The sequence below is a fragment of the Trichomycterus rosablanca genome, chromosome 20 (genome assembly GCF_030014385.1).
Source record: "Trichomycterus rosablanca isolate fTriRos1 chromosome 20, fTriRos1.hap1, whole genome shotgun sequence".
Classification (NCBI taxonomy): domain Eukaryota; kingdom Metazoa; phylum Chordata; class Actinopteri; order Siluriformes; family Trichomycteridae; genus Trichomycterus; species Trichomycterus rosablanca.
Window position 1 is genome coordinate 10,643,893 of NC_086007.1, and position 18,626 is coordinate 10,662,518.

An 18,626-nucleotide genomic window follows, 5' to 3' on the forward strand; every position below is an offset into this window, starting at 1 on the left:
ACGTAATGATCAGTAACTGTGCATTAAATTTGCAGAGGAAACGAATGTAAATATGACCGTTTTTGTGCACAATTTATTATGTTTTTGCTAACAGAACACTAAATTATATGGGTTCTTCATTAAAGTTTATTTCACCTATTAATCGGTAATTGTGCAATACAATCGCAGAGGATTTCTGTAGATGTTATTATTATTAGTTGTTATATATTTTTACAACTGAATATAATTTGTTCATGGTTCTCCAAACTTTTGCATAGAACTGTACTATCTTGATAATGGTACTTTTTCTAGTGAACATAAACATTGGGTTTGTCAAGAATAGATAACTAAATTTTCTATACCAAGATCAGGCTAGAGAATTCTAGATCTTTTTAATTAAAGTTAAGTAATCTGTAAAATGTATAGTAGGTCTTGCATAACAGGTACTTTAAACCATACACTTTGTTTTTTATATTGTACAGATTAACATATTAGGGCGGCACGGTGGCTCGGTGGGTAGCACTGTTGCCTCACAGCAAGAAGGTCCTGGGTTTGAGCCCCAAGGCGGGGCGGTCCGAGTCCTTTCTATGCGGAGTTTGCATGTTCTCCTCGTGTCTGCGTGGGTTTCCTCCGGAAGCTCCCACAGTTCAAAAACATGCAGTCAGGTTAACTGGAGACACTGAATTGCCCTATAGGTGAATGGGTGTGTGTGTGTGTGTGTGTGCCCTGTGATAGACTGGCGCCCCGCCCAGGGTGTTACTGTGCCCCACCCCCTCCCAGTAATTGTTCAATAAATTTGCAGAGGAAACAAATGTAAACATGATCGTTTCTTGTATTTGATAATTGTGCAATAAATTTGCAGAGGATTTCTGTACAGGGTGTTTTTTTTAGAACTGAATATAATTTGTTTATGGTTCTCCAAACTTTTGCATAGGATTGTATCTTAGTATTGGTGCATTGGGTTTGTCAAGAATAGATAACTAAATTTTCTGCACCAAAACCAGGCAAGAAAATTCTAGATCTTGCTATTAAAAGGTTCCATTTATGTGATTTTTTAATTAAAGTTAATTAATTAATCTGTCAAATTCATAACGAGTCTTACATAACGTACTTCAAACCATACACTTTGTTTTTATATTGTACAGAGATACATACTGCAAAAAAGTCCAGAGATAAATGATTTTATGAGTTTATTCGTGTACACAACAGTCTAAAAACAAGCACAGAGATTAGAGCACATTCTGTATTGGATTCACAATCGGGGCAGTCTGGAGTTATCTCAAACGTGTATTATATCTCTAGTGAAGGGGAAACTACAAACAGATAAAATGACAATTAATATAAAACTAACAGTCTTTGTGACCACATGTGATCGCTGAGATTAATTCAAAGGAATGTATTTTTAACAATATAAAATCTTACTAAACAGGCAAACATTGACAGTAATGGGATGTGCTGATTGATTACTTAATTATTGCTTTTCGGGTTTTTTTTAAGCTAGATGGATTGCTTTTTCTCACCATGGTGAATCGCGACGTAAACATGTGATTACTTCTTTTTTTTGGGGGGGGCGGGGGGCAGACAAAGCTCCTCGCTGAACGACTCCCATGGAGATTTAATCCTCTTTGTTTGGCCTCACGCGTTTCCCGCCTTTTTTTCTGGTGAATGATAACAGAAGAGATAAAATGTATTACAATATATATTCAAATGCAATCATTGTACACAGTTTGTGTAATATTAGTTTTATAGCTTCACTCTGATAATGCCACAGTTTGGATCCAAATACAGGGGCATACTGCACCATGCTGTACAATGCAAAGCTAACTTGAGATAAACAACTAAAGACAGCTTCTTGCTGGCTTTACACTAAAAACATGCCTGGCAACAAGCTATAATTTTTGGTTTTATTACATTTCTCTAAATAAGCATACTATAGACCATTACTAGAACAATAAAAAACTAGTATTAAACTATCCTCCCCCTAATAATAATATAATACAAACATTAACAAAGTCCTAGTGTTCCAGGGAAAAACGTGAATGCTTTCTAAGCTTGTCCATAATACAACACTTTCTCTTTCAATGTGATGAGGACGAATTATTTGGCCCTTGCTTTCATATCAGTAAGCAACTTCAACATCTGTATTGTTCATTGTTTGAGAGCAATTCTGACTATTGTCCAGAAAATCCTTCTCTTTGACTAACTGGTCAGTGGCTGCCAGTAACACAGTTTGAACGATGGAAGTCGCAGCCTTATAGAGAATCCTCTTCAGGGTCTCGTCTTGGTCAGCGGGCTTTTTTTCAGGACTGCTACAAATCCCAGTCTCTAACTCAATACTAGAACAAAATCCTACAATAGACTCTGTCATGCCAGACTGTGTCTTGTCATTGGAGTCAACTGCTGCTTCAAACTCACCGCTTTGGGCAACTGCATTTTCGGTGCCGCACATCTCGTCCTGATTCAGAATCTTCCCGTCTTTCGAACACGTTTTGTCACTAGAGTTGCCGTTCTCCTGGTTGGTCTCTTCTTGCTTTTCAACATCGTTTTGGGTAGGAGGGTCATGACTGTTTGCTGTGGTGTCTTCTGTGGCAGTATTTGAACATCCATTCTCTCCGTTGGTTTTGGGTTCTACGGTTGGCTCTGTCTGGTCTCCTCCCTCTGATGATACGGTAGGTGTGTCTGACTGCTGACCAGATGGTCTGTTCGGGAGGGATTTCTCCTCTTCGTCTGAACTCTTGTGCTCGTCTGCCACCTGAGCTCCGTTACTGCTCTCAGTTTGTGCGGCAGCTTGGTTTTCTGACTCACCTTGTGGTTCAGTTGTCCCACTTGTGTCTGGAGAGCCATCGATGTCTTTAGTTTCCTCTTCGCTTTCTTTCTGTACTGCTATGCTCTCTCCTACATCCATGCTAGCACTCTTTCCCTTGCGCAATATGAAGTTCTTAAGCGAAACAGCACGGTTAAAATGTGTCCGTTTTGACTTGCCAGTCTTTGCTGAGTCTTTACCCGCCTGTGGATCTTCAGTCTGTTCTTGTTCACCTGTTGGTTCCTCCTCTCCCCCACAAGCATCTGCTGCTTTCTTTGATTTGGGAATTACACGTTTTTTGAATGAAGTCCAGATCTCAGTTGCATGCTGATCCACAGATTTTGAACGTGGTGGGGTAGCAGTTGCCTCTTTCTCTTCTTCCCCTTCAGCATTGGGCTTCTCTTCTTGGGTTTCTTCTTCACCTATCACCTTTGACTCTTCTGACACTTGTGTTGCCCCTTGGTCTGCCTCTGTGGCATTTTTATCTTTGACACTATCTGAAGAGTCTTTATCCTTTGGTTTGTGGATTTCAGCAAAGGATGGATCTCTTTTCAGACCTTGAAAAGTCCACGACCGTTTTAATTTCCACTTTTTTTGCCCACTATGCTCTGATTTTGTTGAGTCCAGTGTGCCAGTGCGTCCTGGTGCATCAGTGCTACCACCCTCTGCTCCTTCCACTTCCTTGACTTCTTCAGTACTTTTCTTGTGACTCTTCTGTCCCATAAGTTTCTTAAAGGAGTGCCAGCGCTTTATGGGTTTTGCAGTCTGGGATGTTGACTTTTCTGTCTCTTCTGGTGCTTGTGCGTCCTCATTTTGTTCCACCACAACCATGCTGGCATCAGCATCTTCCATTCTATCAAGAGATCTAGACCGAACCTTTCCGTGTTTTGATGCCTCCCCTGAGCTTTCTTTTTTCTCTGTGCTTTTGTGGGAGAAAATCATGGCAACAGGCTTGCGAATAAAATCACGTACACTGGACTTTTCACCCTGCTTTGGCTTGGCACCAGGTGTCTTCTGCTCTTGGCTGGCCTCTTCATTTTCTGGTACTTTATCAGTACCTTGGCCAGCAGTCTCTGCTTCATCTGCTTTTGCTGGTTCACTAGATTCCTGGTCTTTAGGCTCTGCAGACTCCTGATTATTCTCGTTTGTAACTGAAGCCTTATCAGTCTCCTCAGCAACAGCATCTTCAGCTACTGTACCGTGTTCTTTTTTCTTCTTCCCACCCATTACTTTTCCAAGTCCACTTTTATTCAGAAAAGAGTCCCAGATTTTTTCTGGGGCTGGTTTAACTTTATCTGCTGATTGCTCTGTGCTCTGTGGTTCCTCAGTGGTAGGTTGTGTCTCCTCCGGTGGAGCAGGGGCTGACTCTGCATTTGCAGGCTCCTCATCAGCTTTGGTCTCAGTGGATTCCACTTGGACTGGCTCTGCGTTGGCTTCTGTTGCCGCCATTTCAAAGAACTAATCTTTGATATTCTTCTCGTAGGTGCTATCCTGTCTTTTTTCGAATTGTTGAAGAAACACAGTTCATCAATGTCTAGATGTGTTGGATAGTATTCCACCAAAAAAGAGGAAGAACTTCTGCATCCTATTCCAGTCAGAAAAGTGGGGCCTTAGGTCTGAAAATTAAAAAAAATAAAAGGATGTCAGATTAAAAAAAAACTTGACCATACTAAATTCCCAAGCATTTTAAATACACAATACACTTGAGAACTAAGTAAGTAAACAAATCATGGTATCCTGGAGTAAAACTGGAGTATGTACCAGATACCAATGGGAGGTTTGACTTCTGCCTCCAATGTTTAAACCAATACTATTCAGATAAGTAGACCAGGCCTTTTGTTTAGTAATGAGCACTGTTTAATAGGTGGCCTTTTTACACCATCCTATCAAAACAAGGCTTATATGCCCATCAGTAAACAACATAAACAGCATTATACACCATACAATGGTACATTCATAGTCAGACAGCCCCAGAGAGAATAAAAAATATTCTTTTAAGAAGCTAATATCTGCTTGAAATACTTTTTTGTGATATAAATGCACAGAGGACATAAGATACCAAATGTAAAAATAGTTCTTCCTATTGATGTCTATATGGTGATACAAGAGATTATTAATATGTGTCATCCGGTGTCAACTTCTGTCCATTTCTTAACACTAGGCCTTTTCTTCCAAGTCCACAGAGGCTTCTTTTATTGGTCCATATTTTCCCCAAGCCAATTTTATGCCTCCCTTGCTCTGCCTATAATCAATTTAGTGAATGTTACAAAATTACAGCAGCCCAAAATATTCCCTATATTAGAAGCATGCTGCGATTTAACCGCAACTAAATGCCTAGCACCAAGTCTGTTTACTGTGAGACCAAGTTTACCCATCGGACTGACACATGGACAATTAAGTCTTGACAGTTTTGTCCTCTCTTTTCATCGACAAGCCCTTTAGGCCCCCTCGCCTTTTGTTATGATAAAGCGAGTTAGTTAGGGGAGCAGGAAAGGTCTGTACGACGAAGCTCCAGCGATTGAAGCTCGACTGTGGACTCGAACCTCAGCTAAACAGAAGTAAAGAGACTGATTCTAATGAGATGGTGCTCGGGAGGTGGGGGGTGGGTGATGCAAATGCTGGGGACAGCAGGTGTCCATGCTTTTCAAAAAGCTCATTTGCAATGCTAATGCAATTCCTAACCCCCTTTTTTGCAGAGAAAAAATGACAAGACGTTTCAGTAACAATGCTGCTGCAAAAATAGAGTACTTACAACGTTGAACCGATGACGTAAAAGGTGCAAGTTAGTCTAAACGTCACCAAGAAAGAATGAGTCATGCTTGGAAAACATCTTGAACAATGGGGATGATGTGAAATAGTGCGTTTTAAAGCATCATTCAGGTCATAATGACTGAATATCTTTTAGAAATACTTAGTAATGCTGTATTATGATATGTGACGTAGATATGTGTGGTTGCTTACTGGTGAATAAACAGGTAAATCATTAAATCAAGATGCAGCGGGAAAACAACAGCAACTCGAGCGCCACACGCGCGCACGCGCACGCACGTCCACACATGCACAAACAAACCCAGTTCACTGTGATGAAGCGCAGCACTGATTGCGCTGCATTCAACAATTATCTGCTCTAACAATTAAAAACGAGAACCTACAAATGGAAATGTATGTTCTAAGAAGAATAAAACACTCGAGGAGTATAAAATCAAAGTCACACTTGTGCACACTTGTGCGCGTATAATAAATACTAGGTGCAAAAAAAAGGCAGCCAGTCTGGTGTGCTTGGCGAAGTTGTCTGAATGAATGGTGCTGTCTGCTCGAGCAAACAAAGCAATAAAACATTTAATACCGGCTTCTTTGGAACAATATAGACTCATTAGGGATAAACAACTCACCAATTGTTAATATCCAAAAACACCTGCTTCTAATAACATCCGAAACATGAATACAAAACAAGTGCGCATTTATGAATGACGTTTTCCTAATAACGTACAGTGTGCAGAGTGAACGTCTGCGTCTACTACACTCCGCCATGTGATTTAACAAAGCGGCTCTACTGTATGGAAAAACACGCACACATTGCTTATGATTCAACAAAGCCGTCAAGCGCGAGCGGCGGCAAAAACGAGACAGCCCCCCCCTCCCCCCTCCCCTTGCCATTCAAGACCATTGATAAACACAGACGCTTCAATATTTCAAAATATTAACCGAAATTCCGAGCATATTTATAATCCTTACTTACCTCGTTTCGGTGACGGCAATAATAATTTGGAATAGTCTGGAAAAGGCAGCGAGACTAAATCCCCGTTCGCATCCTGCACGCCTCAGCACAGCACAGCACAGCACAGCCAGTCAGCCAGTCAACCCCAGTGTGCACAATCACATCGCGCGCGCGGGGACTCGAGGGTCGCGAGACACACACACACACACACACACGCGCGCGCGCGCACGCACGCGCACACACACTCACCCGTGTTGCTATCTTTTTGGTGTGTTTACGTTAACGTTTTGATTTTAAAACAGAGACATAAGACGAAATACAATTCGTATTATAGCAATGTTAGAATACGTGAAACAAATCATACTTTTACCTCTCTTAGAAGATGTGCTAAATAAGTAGCAATGAAACGGAAAACGGCTAAACAAGAAAAGGCTCACTGACCCTTTAAAACGAGCCTAAAACTACAACACTGCACTGACTGAATTTAAGTCGATATAAAAGCCAGATAAAAGTGTTAGAAATAAAATAAAAACAGACACACAAACCCCAAAAAAACCCAACCTTAAACCTGCCTCAAACCCACCCTGCCTAGCCACCGGTTTAAATTAGCCTAACATTCATCTTCAGCATTGCCAACTACAGTCCAAAACTAGACACAAAACAAGCCCAAACCTCAGTCGTCCCAAAAGCTTGTTAAAAAGTGCCAAAAACATCTTAATTCTTCAATAAAATAACTCATAAGCTTTAACAAAGTGCTAATGCTGCTTTCTGCAGCATTAATGCAGTTATCTTGAACTATAATCAACTACTGTAGAATTAGATACAGATATAATAAAAAAAAACAAAAGCTACACAAAATTCAATTTAAAAACAGCTAAAGTTAAAAACACACACACACCTATACCCAGTTTTAATCAACTGCCTCAAACCCACCCTGTCTAGCCACCAGCCTAAACTATCCCATCTTCAGCATTGCCAACTACAGCCTAAAACTAGACCCAAACCCCAGTAGTCTTAACAGCCCAAAAGCTTATTAAAATTGCCAAAAAAACTCCCCCAAAACAACTGAAAACCAGCCTTAAGTTTTCAATAAAATAACTCTAAGCTTTAACAAACAGTGCTAATGCTGTTTCTGCAGCATTAATGCACTTATCTTGAACTATAATTAACTACTGTAGAATTAGACATAGATATAATAGATGTGAGAATAAGCTGACCAGTTAGAATACATAAAACAAATTACATTTTTACCTCACTTGTTAAATGTTAAATAAGTATGCCAAGATATGGAAGGTCAAAAGCTCACTGACCATTTAAAGCTACTTAAAACTAGCCACTCCCACAAGAAAAACCAAAAGCTACACCAAATTCATTAAAAAAACAGCTAAAATTAAAAACACACACACAAAACCCAAACCCAATTTTAACCAACTGCCTCAAACCCACCCTGCCTAGCCGCTAGCCTAAACTATCCCACCATCTTTAGCATTGCCAACTGCTGCCTGAAACTAGACCAAAAACAAACCCAAACCCCAGTAGTCTTAACAGCCCAAAAGCTTATTAAAAATGGCCAAAAACACCCCCAAAACCAGCAAAAAACCAGCCTAATGTTTCAGTAAAATAACTCTAGGCTTTAACAAACAGTACTAATGCTGCTTTCTGCAGCATTAATGCACTTATCTTGAACTATAATTAACTACTGTAGAATTAGACATAGATATAATAGATGTGAGAATAAGCTGACCAGTTAGAATACATAATACAAATGACATTTTCACCTCACTTGATAAATGTTAAATAAGTATGCTCATGGTTAAGAGTGCTAAGATATGGAAGGTCAAAAGCTCACTGACCATTTAAAGCTACTTAAAACTAGCCACCCCCACAAGAAAAAGCAAAAGCTACACCAAATTCATAAAAAAAACAGCTAAAATTAAAAACACACACACAAAACCCAAACCCAATTTTAACAACTGCCTCAAACCCACCCTGCCTAGCCGCCAGCCTAAACTATCCCAACTTCTTCAGCATTGTCAACTACTACCTAAAACTAGACCAAAAACAAATCTGAACCCCAGTAGTCTTAACAGCCCAAAAGCTTATTAAAAATGGCCAAAAACAAGCCCAAAACCAGCTAAAAACCAGCCTAATGTTTCAGTAAAATAACTCTTAAGATTTAACAAACAGTACTAATGCAACTTTATGTTATCTTAAATTATAAATTACTCTAGAATTATAATAATTACTATTAATAGATATAATAGATGTGAGAATAAGCTGACCAGTTAGAATACATAAAACAAATTTTCATAAATTTTTACCTCAGTTGTTAAATGTTAAATAAGTATTCATGGGTAAGAGCGCTAGTGAAACAGAAGACTGCTAAGCTATGGAAGGTATGCAAGAAAAGGCTCACTGACAATTTAAAACTACCTAAAACTAGCCACAAGAAAAACCAAAAGCTACACCAAATTCAATTTAAAAAACAGCTCAAATTAAAAACACACAAACCCCAAATCAACTTTAACCAACTGCCTCAAACCCACCCTGCCTAGCCATCAGCCTAAACTATTCCAACATCTTCAGCACTGTCAACAGCCTAAAACTAGACAAACGCAAACTCAATCTAAAAATCAGCCCTAAAACCTGCTTATAAAAGCGTACCACCCAAAAGCTGCTTAAAAACGGCCAAAACATCCCCAAAACAAGCTAAGAACCAGCCTTAAAATTTCTACTGGTCTAAGTTTTAGCAAGCAGTGCTAATGCTGCTTTCTGCAATAAACTGTTGTACAACAATAACAATAATTATTAACAGATAGTTAACAGATTTTAGAATAAGCTGACCATTTTTGTAATTCACACAATACATTCACAATTTTATACTTTCAACAAATAGGATAGAATAGGACTAGTAGAACGTGAGCAGTGTGACTAACTCATGCGACATGCATGTGTATGTTTTACTAAAATTAATCAAATGTATGCAAAACATGCAACCTCCAAACCAAGTAAAAAAAAACCCAGACCAGCACCTGACAAACCTGTGACGTGATGAAAGTGAGCATGTGTGCTTGTTTTTAATGCATAAACGATTCTGTAATAGAACACTTTTTAAAGTAACACCTATTCTATGTTGCAATAGTGCGCAGCATTTAAAAACACCATCCTTCTCCCACTACTCTTAAAAGGAAGTATTTCTTAGTGTTTTTTGAATGTTTGATGGAAAGAACCCTTTCAATTTAAAGCAATTTAAAGTTTTTCAAGACCAAAATGGGTCATTTGCACCTCAGTGGACTAAGTGGGTTCTAAATGGGTGTGCTTGACTAAACCTGTTTTTATATAAAGAAATAAAATCCAGTGCACAAGTTTTTGACCTTCTTTGTGGGGTGTTTACAGTAACGTGTGTGTTACTACAGCTAAATAAATACACCACAAATAAATCTACACTCTTAATTAGGGGGTTCCTCCATGTTTCCTTGGATGGTTTAACCTTCTCTATTTAACAAACTCTTTAAAAGATATATAGAAGGTTTGTGCTGCTCAAAGTAAAAAGCATTATAAAAGATAGAAAACACATTTAAAAAGTAATAGCACATTAAATAGACTTTTTATGGTGTTTTTTAATGGAAGTTTTAAGAGGTTTAAGGACAGTGATGGCTCAGTGATTAAGGTACTGGACTAGTAATCAGAAAGTCGACGATTTAAGCCGCACCATCAAAATTATAAATCGCTTTAGATAAAGAATAACTACTAAATGCTGTAAATGTAACAACTGTGAATGTGTGTGTTCTTAATGTTTTCAATTCATTTTAGATTTACTGAGCACATTAAAATATTTGACATACACCGATCAGACATAACATTATGACCACCTTCCTAATATTGTGTTGGTCCTCTTTTTTCTGCCCCATACGCAACAAACTGTGATGCACTGTGTATTTTGACACCTTTCTATCAGAACCAGTATTAAGTTCTTCAGCAATTTGAGCTACAGTAGCTCGTCTGTTGGATCGGACCACACGGGCCAGCCTTCGCTCTTTATGTGCATCAATGAGCCTTGGCGCCCATGACCCTGTCTTCTAACACATCAACTTTGAGGATAAAATGTTCACTTGCTGCCTAATATATCCCACCCACTAACATGTGCCGTGATGAGGGGATAGTCAGTGTTATTCACTTCACCTCATAATGTTATGCCTGGTCGGTGTATCTAAATATGTTAACACTGACTCGATTGCTAAATTAATTACTTCCCTTTTGTAGGATGTTGTCTATCAGACTGAACAGGGTGGTTATGATTGGTCCTGTGCTTTAGGTGTTACTTGAATGAGAAGAGAAGACAAAAACAGCATATAAGCAGAGTAATGACAAAAATGTTAGTCGAAAGCCAGAGGCTTTACAGCAAGTAATGGACATTGGACAGGCAATTTTGTGAAAACTTTGATGCTGGGATTGTCTTAAATTTAATATCAGGGATATCCAGAAAGTTTGCCCTCTGGACAAAATAAAATAGGTGCTGCATTGTTCTGTATTTAATATTTGATCAGATTAAGTATTCAAAAATCTATGTTCGGTTAGAGCTTTCATTTCCCATCAGGGTTAAAATTTGCTTTTGGGCTAGTAACAGAAATCTAAGTGACCTGTCCTGTTGATCAGACCAGAAATGTAATGTTATTTGCAAGAGCATTTATAATGGCTTTTAGTGAGGGTCCATGTCTACTTCTATCATTCAGTGAGTCCAGGACACAGGATTTAAGCATGTCTGAACTGAGTTCATACAATTCAAATAATCTACACAATATGACCAATTTACACTAATTAGCCATAACATTAAAACCACCTCCTTGTTTTTACACACATTGTCCATTTTATCAGCTCCACTTACCATATAAAAGCACTTTGTAGTTCTACAATTACTGACTGTAGTCCATCTATTTATCTACATACCCTTTTAGTTTGCTTTCACCCTGTTCTTAGCAGGTATTATTTAGGTGGTGGATGATTCTCAGCACTGCAGTGACAATGACATGGTGGTGGTGTGTTAGTGTGTGTTGTGCTGGTATGAATGGATCAGACACAGCAATGCTGCTGGAGTTTTTAAATACCATGTCCACTCACTGTCCACTCTATTAGACACTCCTACCTAGTTGGTCCACCTTGTACATGTAAAGTCAGAGACGATCGCTCATCTATTGCTGCTGTTTGAGTTGGTCATCTTTGAGATCTTCATTAGTTGTCACAGGACGCTGCCATGGGGCGCTGTTGGCTGGATATTTTTGGTTGGTGGACTTTTCTTAGTCCAGCAGGGTCAGTGAGGTGTTTAAAAACTCCATCAGCGCTGCTGTGTCTGATCCACTCATACCAGCACAACACACACTAACACACCACCACCATGTCAGTGTCACTGCAGTGCTGAGAATGATCCACCACCCAAATAATACCTACTCTGTAGTGGTCCTGTGGGGGTCCTGACCATTGAAGAACAGCATGAAAGGGGGCTAACAAAGCATGCAGAAAAACAGATGGACTATATGGTAAGTGGAGCTGATAACATGGGCAGTGTGTGTAGAAACAAGGAGGTGGTTTTAATGTTATGAATACCAGGGAATACTTGCCACTATTTAAAATGTGTGAATTTGTGCCCAAAAGAGCATATGTGAGGTCAGACACTGATGTACAATGATAATACTCGGCTTGTAAGTGATATTGCTGAAAAGGGATCGATGAGGTGGAGATTAGTGCTCTGTGCTGCGTTCAAACTGGTCAAAACGTATCATTATGAACTACTTTTGCTAAGGTGCACAGCCAACAAAATTTAAAGCTTTATTTTATTTATTTATTTTATACACCTGTTAGCAATGGGTGTGGCTTAAGCACTTCAACTTGATCATTAGTAGGGGTCTTCAGATACTTTTGTCCATATAGTGTATGTTATGCAAGCAAATACACTATATGGACGAAAGTATTTGAGCGCATTTAAGCACAGTCAGTGATTTGAAAATTACTAACTGGAAGGGTGGCAATAGTCAACTAACATAGCTGCTGCACAGTCTAATCTCTGTGCTTAAATGTTTTGGGTAAAAGCAGCACAAATTTGCAAAGGACTCACAGAGAGAGAGAGCTCACTGCACAAATCTCATCTTGGTAGCCTTTACAAGACAAATCAGAGAGTCTGTAAATACAAATCGGATGTTTCATGAGCTCAGTGTGCCACTATGACTTCAGAAAAAAAGGCTCAGCTGTTGTAAGAATGGGTACAGCTATGTCAGGAAAGGAGTCCTACTGTGTGGTTTTGCCCTAATAACGTCTGATGACAGTGTGTGTGCATGTGTATGTATGTTGAAAAGGGGGTTGGGTGCTGCTGCTATGACAGGCTCAGCTGAGGGCTGTGTCAAGCTCACGGCGCTGCATGTCAAGTCCATTTCCTGCGTTCTCATCCTCTGCACAGAGGTCTTATTTGAGGTCTTATTTTAAGATGCCGGTGACGTGGGGACGGACAGACTGCACGTGCCAAAAAATGCAGCTGTAAACACCGTGATCAAGAGGAAGCTGATCAGCTAATACCACTATTGGTAAGAACATAAGGCTACAGCAGATTATGAGTGGCTTAAAAAAAAAGAGATACACTACACATGCAACCTAATGAGAGAAAGATAATCAGTGAGAGCTGTAGGTCTTTGCCCAGGCGCTGCTAAACATTCCTCACAAGAGCCATTCAGATAAATCAGGACAGTGAGCAGAGCAGGAGGAGGGGTTTGTTTGGGGGCTCAGCCAGGCTTACTGTCATTGTCAAGAGCTTGTGTAGAGGAATTAAAGGCTGATCGAAATCGTACTCCCCAGCACAGCGAAAAGCCAGCACATCCATGTTCTAAACTAGATTTCAGATCGTATAGTGTATAGGATGCACTGCTGTAATATAGTCTCTTTTGGGGTGGCCATTTGGGTAATGACACTTCCATGGGACATTAAATGGTGTAATTAGGTTTCTGCCACGCCATGTAAAATAGATTGCATAATTTACCCTCATCCAGCCTATGTCAGGCAGAAATAAGTTAAATGCTTTCATCTGATCACGTCCCCTTTTTTGAACCCATAGCCTAAATTATGAGGGACCAGGATACCCCAGTCTTGAGAAGGTCATAAAATATTTTGTTATAAAAATAAGAATGACAAACAGTCCAGGGCAGCATTCAGCAGCATGAACCTGAGGACCTGGATTCACTACTTGCCCCCACTCACTGTGTACATTCTCCCCTGTGTCCTCATGGAGTTCCTCTGGGTATTTTTGGTTTCCTCCAATATCCAAATGCTGCAGGTGGATCTGCTGCTGTAAAATGCACCTAGGTGTAAAAGCATGAGTAAACATGAGCGTGGTCTGCTTTAAGATGAACTGGCACCCTGTCCAATGTATATTAGTTCCTTGGGCCCAGAAATTCCAGATGGTGCCAGGACACTTCGATCCTAATCACTATCAACCAATATGGTTATTTTTTTATTTAAAAAGATTGGACATGCCGCTCAGGTGGCGCAGCGGTAAAACACACGCTGAACACCAGAGCTGGGATCTCGAATACATCGTATCGAATCTCGGCTCTGCCTGCCGTCTGGGCTGACCGGCAACATGAACAACGATTGGCCTGTTGTTCAGATAAGGGTGGGATATTAAAAAAGATAGGGACTCTCTCATAACTAATGCAATTACGAACTCTGCTGGCTGATTGATGGTGCCTGCACAGAGACGAGAAAAGAGTGCTGTCAGAGTGTGTCTCTCCGTACACAGTGCTGATCCGCATTGCACTCGTCAAAGTGTAGGTGACAAAATGCATACAGCTGCTGCCCACGTGTTGGAAGGGGCGTGGATTAGCTTCGATCTCCTCAATCAGAGCGGGGATTGGCATTGGTGGAGAGGAAGCATGACCCAATCAGGCAATTGGATGTGCTAAAATGGAGAAAAAGAGGAGAAAATGAATAAACAATATTATATATATAATATTGTTATATATATATATATATATATATATATATATATATATATATATATATAAATATATATATATATATATATATATATATATATATATAAATAAAGAGTGGACATTAGTACCTAAATTAGGGTTTAATTTAGATTTTTTTTGTAGACATCTCTCCACTCAGCTGGTCTGTCTGATAACTGTAAGAATATTTGATTATGTAAACCATTTTCTTAACCATTCATCTGCCCCAACAGCAGGAGATTACATCATGTCTGAAAGTGGGAATAAGTGGTTTCCCATTTCCAATTTCCAAATGTCCTAAACAGTTACCCTCCAAGGGATTTCTACATAATCTCTTTATGTGTGCACAGGCTGTCAATCTCCATGCTCGGTCACATGTGTGTGGGGGTTAAGTTGAGAGCCAAGGTCCCAGTCTATGGTGATCCATCTTGTCGATTAGCTTTACGCTATCTCATTATGTTTGTTGTGTGATGCTGGTACAAGCTTTTAAATAAAGCTGGGTATGCGTGTATTAACCAGTTATGTTTTAGAGCAGTGGTTCCCAGTGTTTTTAGCAGGGCTGCACCAGTAGCCAACAGCAAGTTTCGCAGACTGCACACTCACTTTAATGCACAGTTTTAATAGACATATGATCAACCATAACATTAAAACCACCTCCTTGTTTCTACACTCAATGTGTGAGTTTATTCTTTCCTTTGGGTTATCAGACTACACAGACCCTAAAACGCTTTCTCTTTGTCCATCTTCCTTCTTTAGGCATGCTTCAATAACCAATTCTTTTTTTATATCGAAATATGTTGCTGGCTATTATCTCTCATTTAAAGAACAGACTCAAGTAAAGCAGTAGGTTTTAAGGTCAAATGCAACACTGTCAATTGACCTAATAGTATGTAAAAACACAAAAACAAAGAAGAGAGTAACCATGTTCCATCCTTGTTATTCATACTCATTTCTGTTTCAGCATGTTTATGCTTCAGTGCCCAAAAATAATATCTTACCATATTAAGATATGGTATAGTGGGTTTGGTGTGGTGGCACTCCAGTGGCCTGCACAGAGCCCAGACCTCAAGCCAAATGAACACCTCTGGGATGAATCGGATTGTGAGCCAGGCCTTCTTCTCCAACATTAATGCCTGACTTTACAACTGCTCTTTGGACTAAAATGTACACATAAAAAGGGGGCAACTTTATATTAACACCCATGGTATTGGGTCATCCCAAAGATGCTTATCGTTAAGGTGTAAAAGCATTTATGTTACTGCTCAACACTGACTTCTCCAACTGTGCCAACAACCTATCTGTTTATTAGCCATTCAATTAATAGCAAGGGTTTAAATCACTTAACATTTCAAGCATTTGAAAAGGTTGTTCAAGGACAGCTGGAGAGTTAAGAAAGTAAATGGTTAGGCTGTCTTTTTGTGTCCTGTATTGCATCATTTATGTGTATAATGCTTTCAGTGTATTGACAGTGTATTGACAGTGGTAGCCTAGTGGGTAGAGCTTTGGGCTATCAATCGAAAGGTTGAGAGTTCGAATCCTGCCATTCTGCCACTGTTGGGCCCTTGAGCAAGGCCCCTAACCCTCTCTGCTCCAGGGGTGCCGTACAAGAGCTTACTCTTCGCTCTGACCCCAGCGTCCAAACAAGCTGGGATATGGCCTTCTTTTCCAACATTAATGTCTGACTTTACAACTGCTCTTTGAACTAAATGTTCACATAAAAGGGGGCAAATTTATATAAATGCCCATGGTATTGCATTGGGATGTCCAACAAGCTCATGGTCAGGTGAGCGTCCACATACCCTTGACCACATAGTTAAGATAACTATTGTATATGGTCTAAAAATCCTCATCCTTTAGTAACTTGTGTAATGATTGTGACTGGTTTATTTTTAAGCTGAAGGATCTCACTTCCCTAAACAATTTTAGTTGATAGTACTTGGTTCATCTCGAAGTTGTCCACAAAAACAAGTACAGTGGTACCTTGAATCTCAACGTCAATTGGTTCTTGGTTAAAAGGCATTAAGTGTCAAGGTATTTTTTTTCCATAAGGATGTATGGGAAACCTGTTACTGAGTTCCACAGTCCTATATGCAATATTTACACTTATGTAAAATTATGGGGCTGTTTTTGACACTTACACACAAAAAAAAATCACAAATATAATATAAAAACACTGAAATAAAAATAGCTGATTCTTACAATTTCTCAGAACCCCGAGCTGTAAATCCAGCTAAACACAGATACATGTGGACGGTTATTCCACACAAATGCAGTTTCGCCTCATATGCACACATTGATGGCATATTACCGCACCTCTCAAGCCGAGTGCTGAACAAAACGAATGTTCATTGTTAATTTGAAATTAATTAAATAAAAATTTTTTTAAACAAATTGAACACGTTGAGTTTAAGGGAAACATTGAGTTTAAGGGTACAAATTTTTTTGACAAAGGTGTTGAGTTTCAAAGATTTTGAGTTTAGGGGATAATTTAATTACATCAACTTTGCACAAGGAGGCTTTTAACTCTATGCTCTGTCTTCACCGCCCTACATAATGCACATATACAATTGCACAGTTATACTGCAAGTACAGTACTCTGCATAAAGCTGAATGATCCTCCACACATTTTTCAGCCGAGAACATTGTGTGCTAATTGAACTTAAAATTCTTTGCTGCCGTTTCCTGAATCTCAAACACAAAACCCCTATTCAGTCTGTACACTAACCCCAAAGATCCAGAGATTAATATGGCCTGTGTCCCCAATGAGGATCACACAATGTATCACTCCACAAAGTTAAAACATTTTCTTTTTTATTTACTTATTTATATATCAAATGTAATAAAAAATATATTTATAGCATTTTTTAAATACAGTTGATTTTTACATACACATACATTTTCTCTGTTCATATTTTCTCACTGCTGTAAAAAATCTGATGAAGTAATTCCTCGTGATGTGGTTTAAGGCTGTTAATACAACACATACTGTACAAACAACTTTGTTTAGACTTTGTTTGTCTGTCTAATCTAGTAGTGCTTATTTTCTCTTGAAATTGAGTTTTTGTAAATCTAATATAAATACAACAAAAACAGGCTAAGAATACACTGATCAGCCATAACATTAAAACCACCTCCTTGTTTCTACACTCACTGTCCATTTTATCAGCTCCACTTACCATATAGAAGCACTTAGTAGTTCTTCAATTACTGACTGTAGTCCATCTACTTCTCTGTGTGCTTTGTTAGATCCCTTTCACGCTGTTCTTCAATGTTCAGGACCCCCACAGTGCCACCACAGAGCAGGTATTATTTAGGTGGTGGATCATTCTCAGCACTGCAGTGACACTGACATGGTGGTGGTGTGTTAGTGTGTGTTGTGCTGGTATGAGTAGATAAGACACAGCAATGCTGCTGGAGTTTTTAAACACCTCCCTGTCACTGCTGGACTGAGAATAGTCCACCAATCAAAAATATCCGGCCAACGGCACCCTGTGGGCAGCGTCCTGTGACCACTGATGAAGATCTAGAAGATGATCAACTCAAACAGCAGCAATAGATGAGCGATCGTCTCTGACTTTACATCTACAAGGTGGACCAACCATGTAGGAGTGTCTAATAGAGTGGACAGTGAGTGGACACAGTATTCAAAAACTCCAGCAGCGCTGCTGTGTCTGATCCACTCATACCAGCACAACACACTAACACCATGTCATTGTCACTGCAGTGCTGAGAATGATCCACCACCCAAATAATACCTGCTCTGTGGAGGTCCTGACCATTGAAGAACAGGGTGAAAGCACGCAAAAAAGGTATGTACAGAAATAGATGGACTACAGTCAGTAATTGTAGAAGTACAAAGTGCTTCTATATGGTAAGTGGAGCTGATAAAATGGACAGTGAGTGTAGAAACAAGGAGGTGGTTTTAATGTTATGGCTGATCAGTGTATATTCACAAAAAGCATAAACAGCATTAATCTGAACAGTAAACATAATGTTTGGCTTTTAAAATATTTGACAGTTAAGGCTACACTGGGCAGGACAAAAGGATGTAAAATGATTGGAATGTGTGCCTATAGCTGCCCTGATATTTCGAGTCCTATCAAATGTTTTCGTTTACATCCTCATCATCATC

The 18,626-nt window shown here is 39.4% G+C and overlaps 1 protein-coding gene across 2 annotated transcripts; it reads right to left on the reverse strand.

The window, feature by feature from the left end:
- Nucleotides 1–1,156: 1,156 nt before the first annotated feature.
- Nucleotides 1,157–6,724, reverse strand: si:ch211-137a8.4 (myb-like protein X). 2 transcript variants are annotated; one of them, XR_010015516.1, is made up of 4 exons: nucleotides 6,522–6,724; nucleotides 2,395–4,398; nucleotides 1,500–1,637; nucleotides 1,157–1,292 (listed from the first exon to the last, which is right to left on the reverse strand). XR_010015516.1 is itself a non-coding variant. In XM_063017124.1 (3 exons), the coding sequence occupies exons 2-3, from the start codon at nucleotides 4,229–4,231 to the stop codon at nucleotides 1,615–1,617; spliced, it is 1,860 nt and encodes a 619-aa protein (XP_062873194.1). In that variant the 5' UTR covers nucleotides 4,232–4,398; nucleotides 6,522–6,724; the 3' UTR covers nucleotides 1,157–1,614. The 2 variants fall into 2 exon arrangements, 1 of the variants encoding a protein (XP_062873194.1); XM_063017124.1 differs by having other exon boundaries at nucleotides 1,157–1,637.
- Nucleotides 6,725–18,626: the final 11,902 nt, after the last annotated feature.

Excerpts from the sequence above, each read along its gene's own strand:
- si:ch211-137a8.4 (XM_063017124.1), bottom strand. The coding sequence starts at position 4,231 with ATGGCGGCAACAGAAGCCAACGCAGAGCCAGTCCAAGTGGAATCCACT. Across the intron at positions 1,638-2,394 it reads AAATGCAGTTGCCCAAAGCG|AAAAAAAGGCGGGAAACGCG; the intron begins GTGAGTTTGAAG and ends ATCATTCACCAG.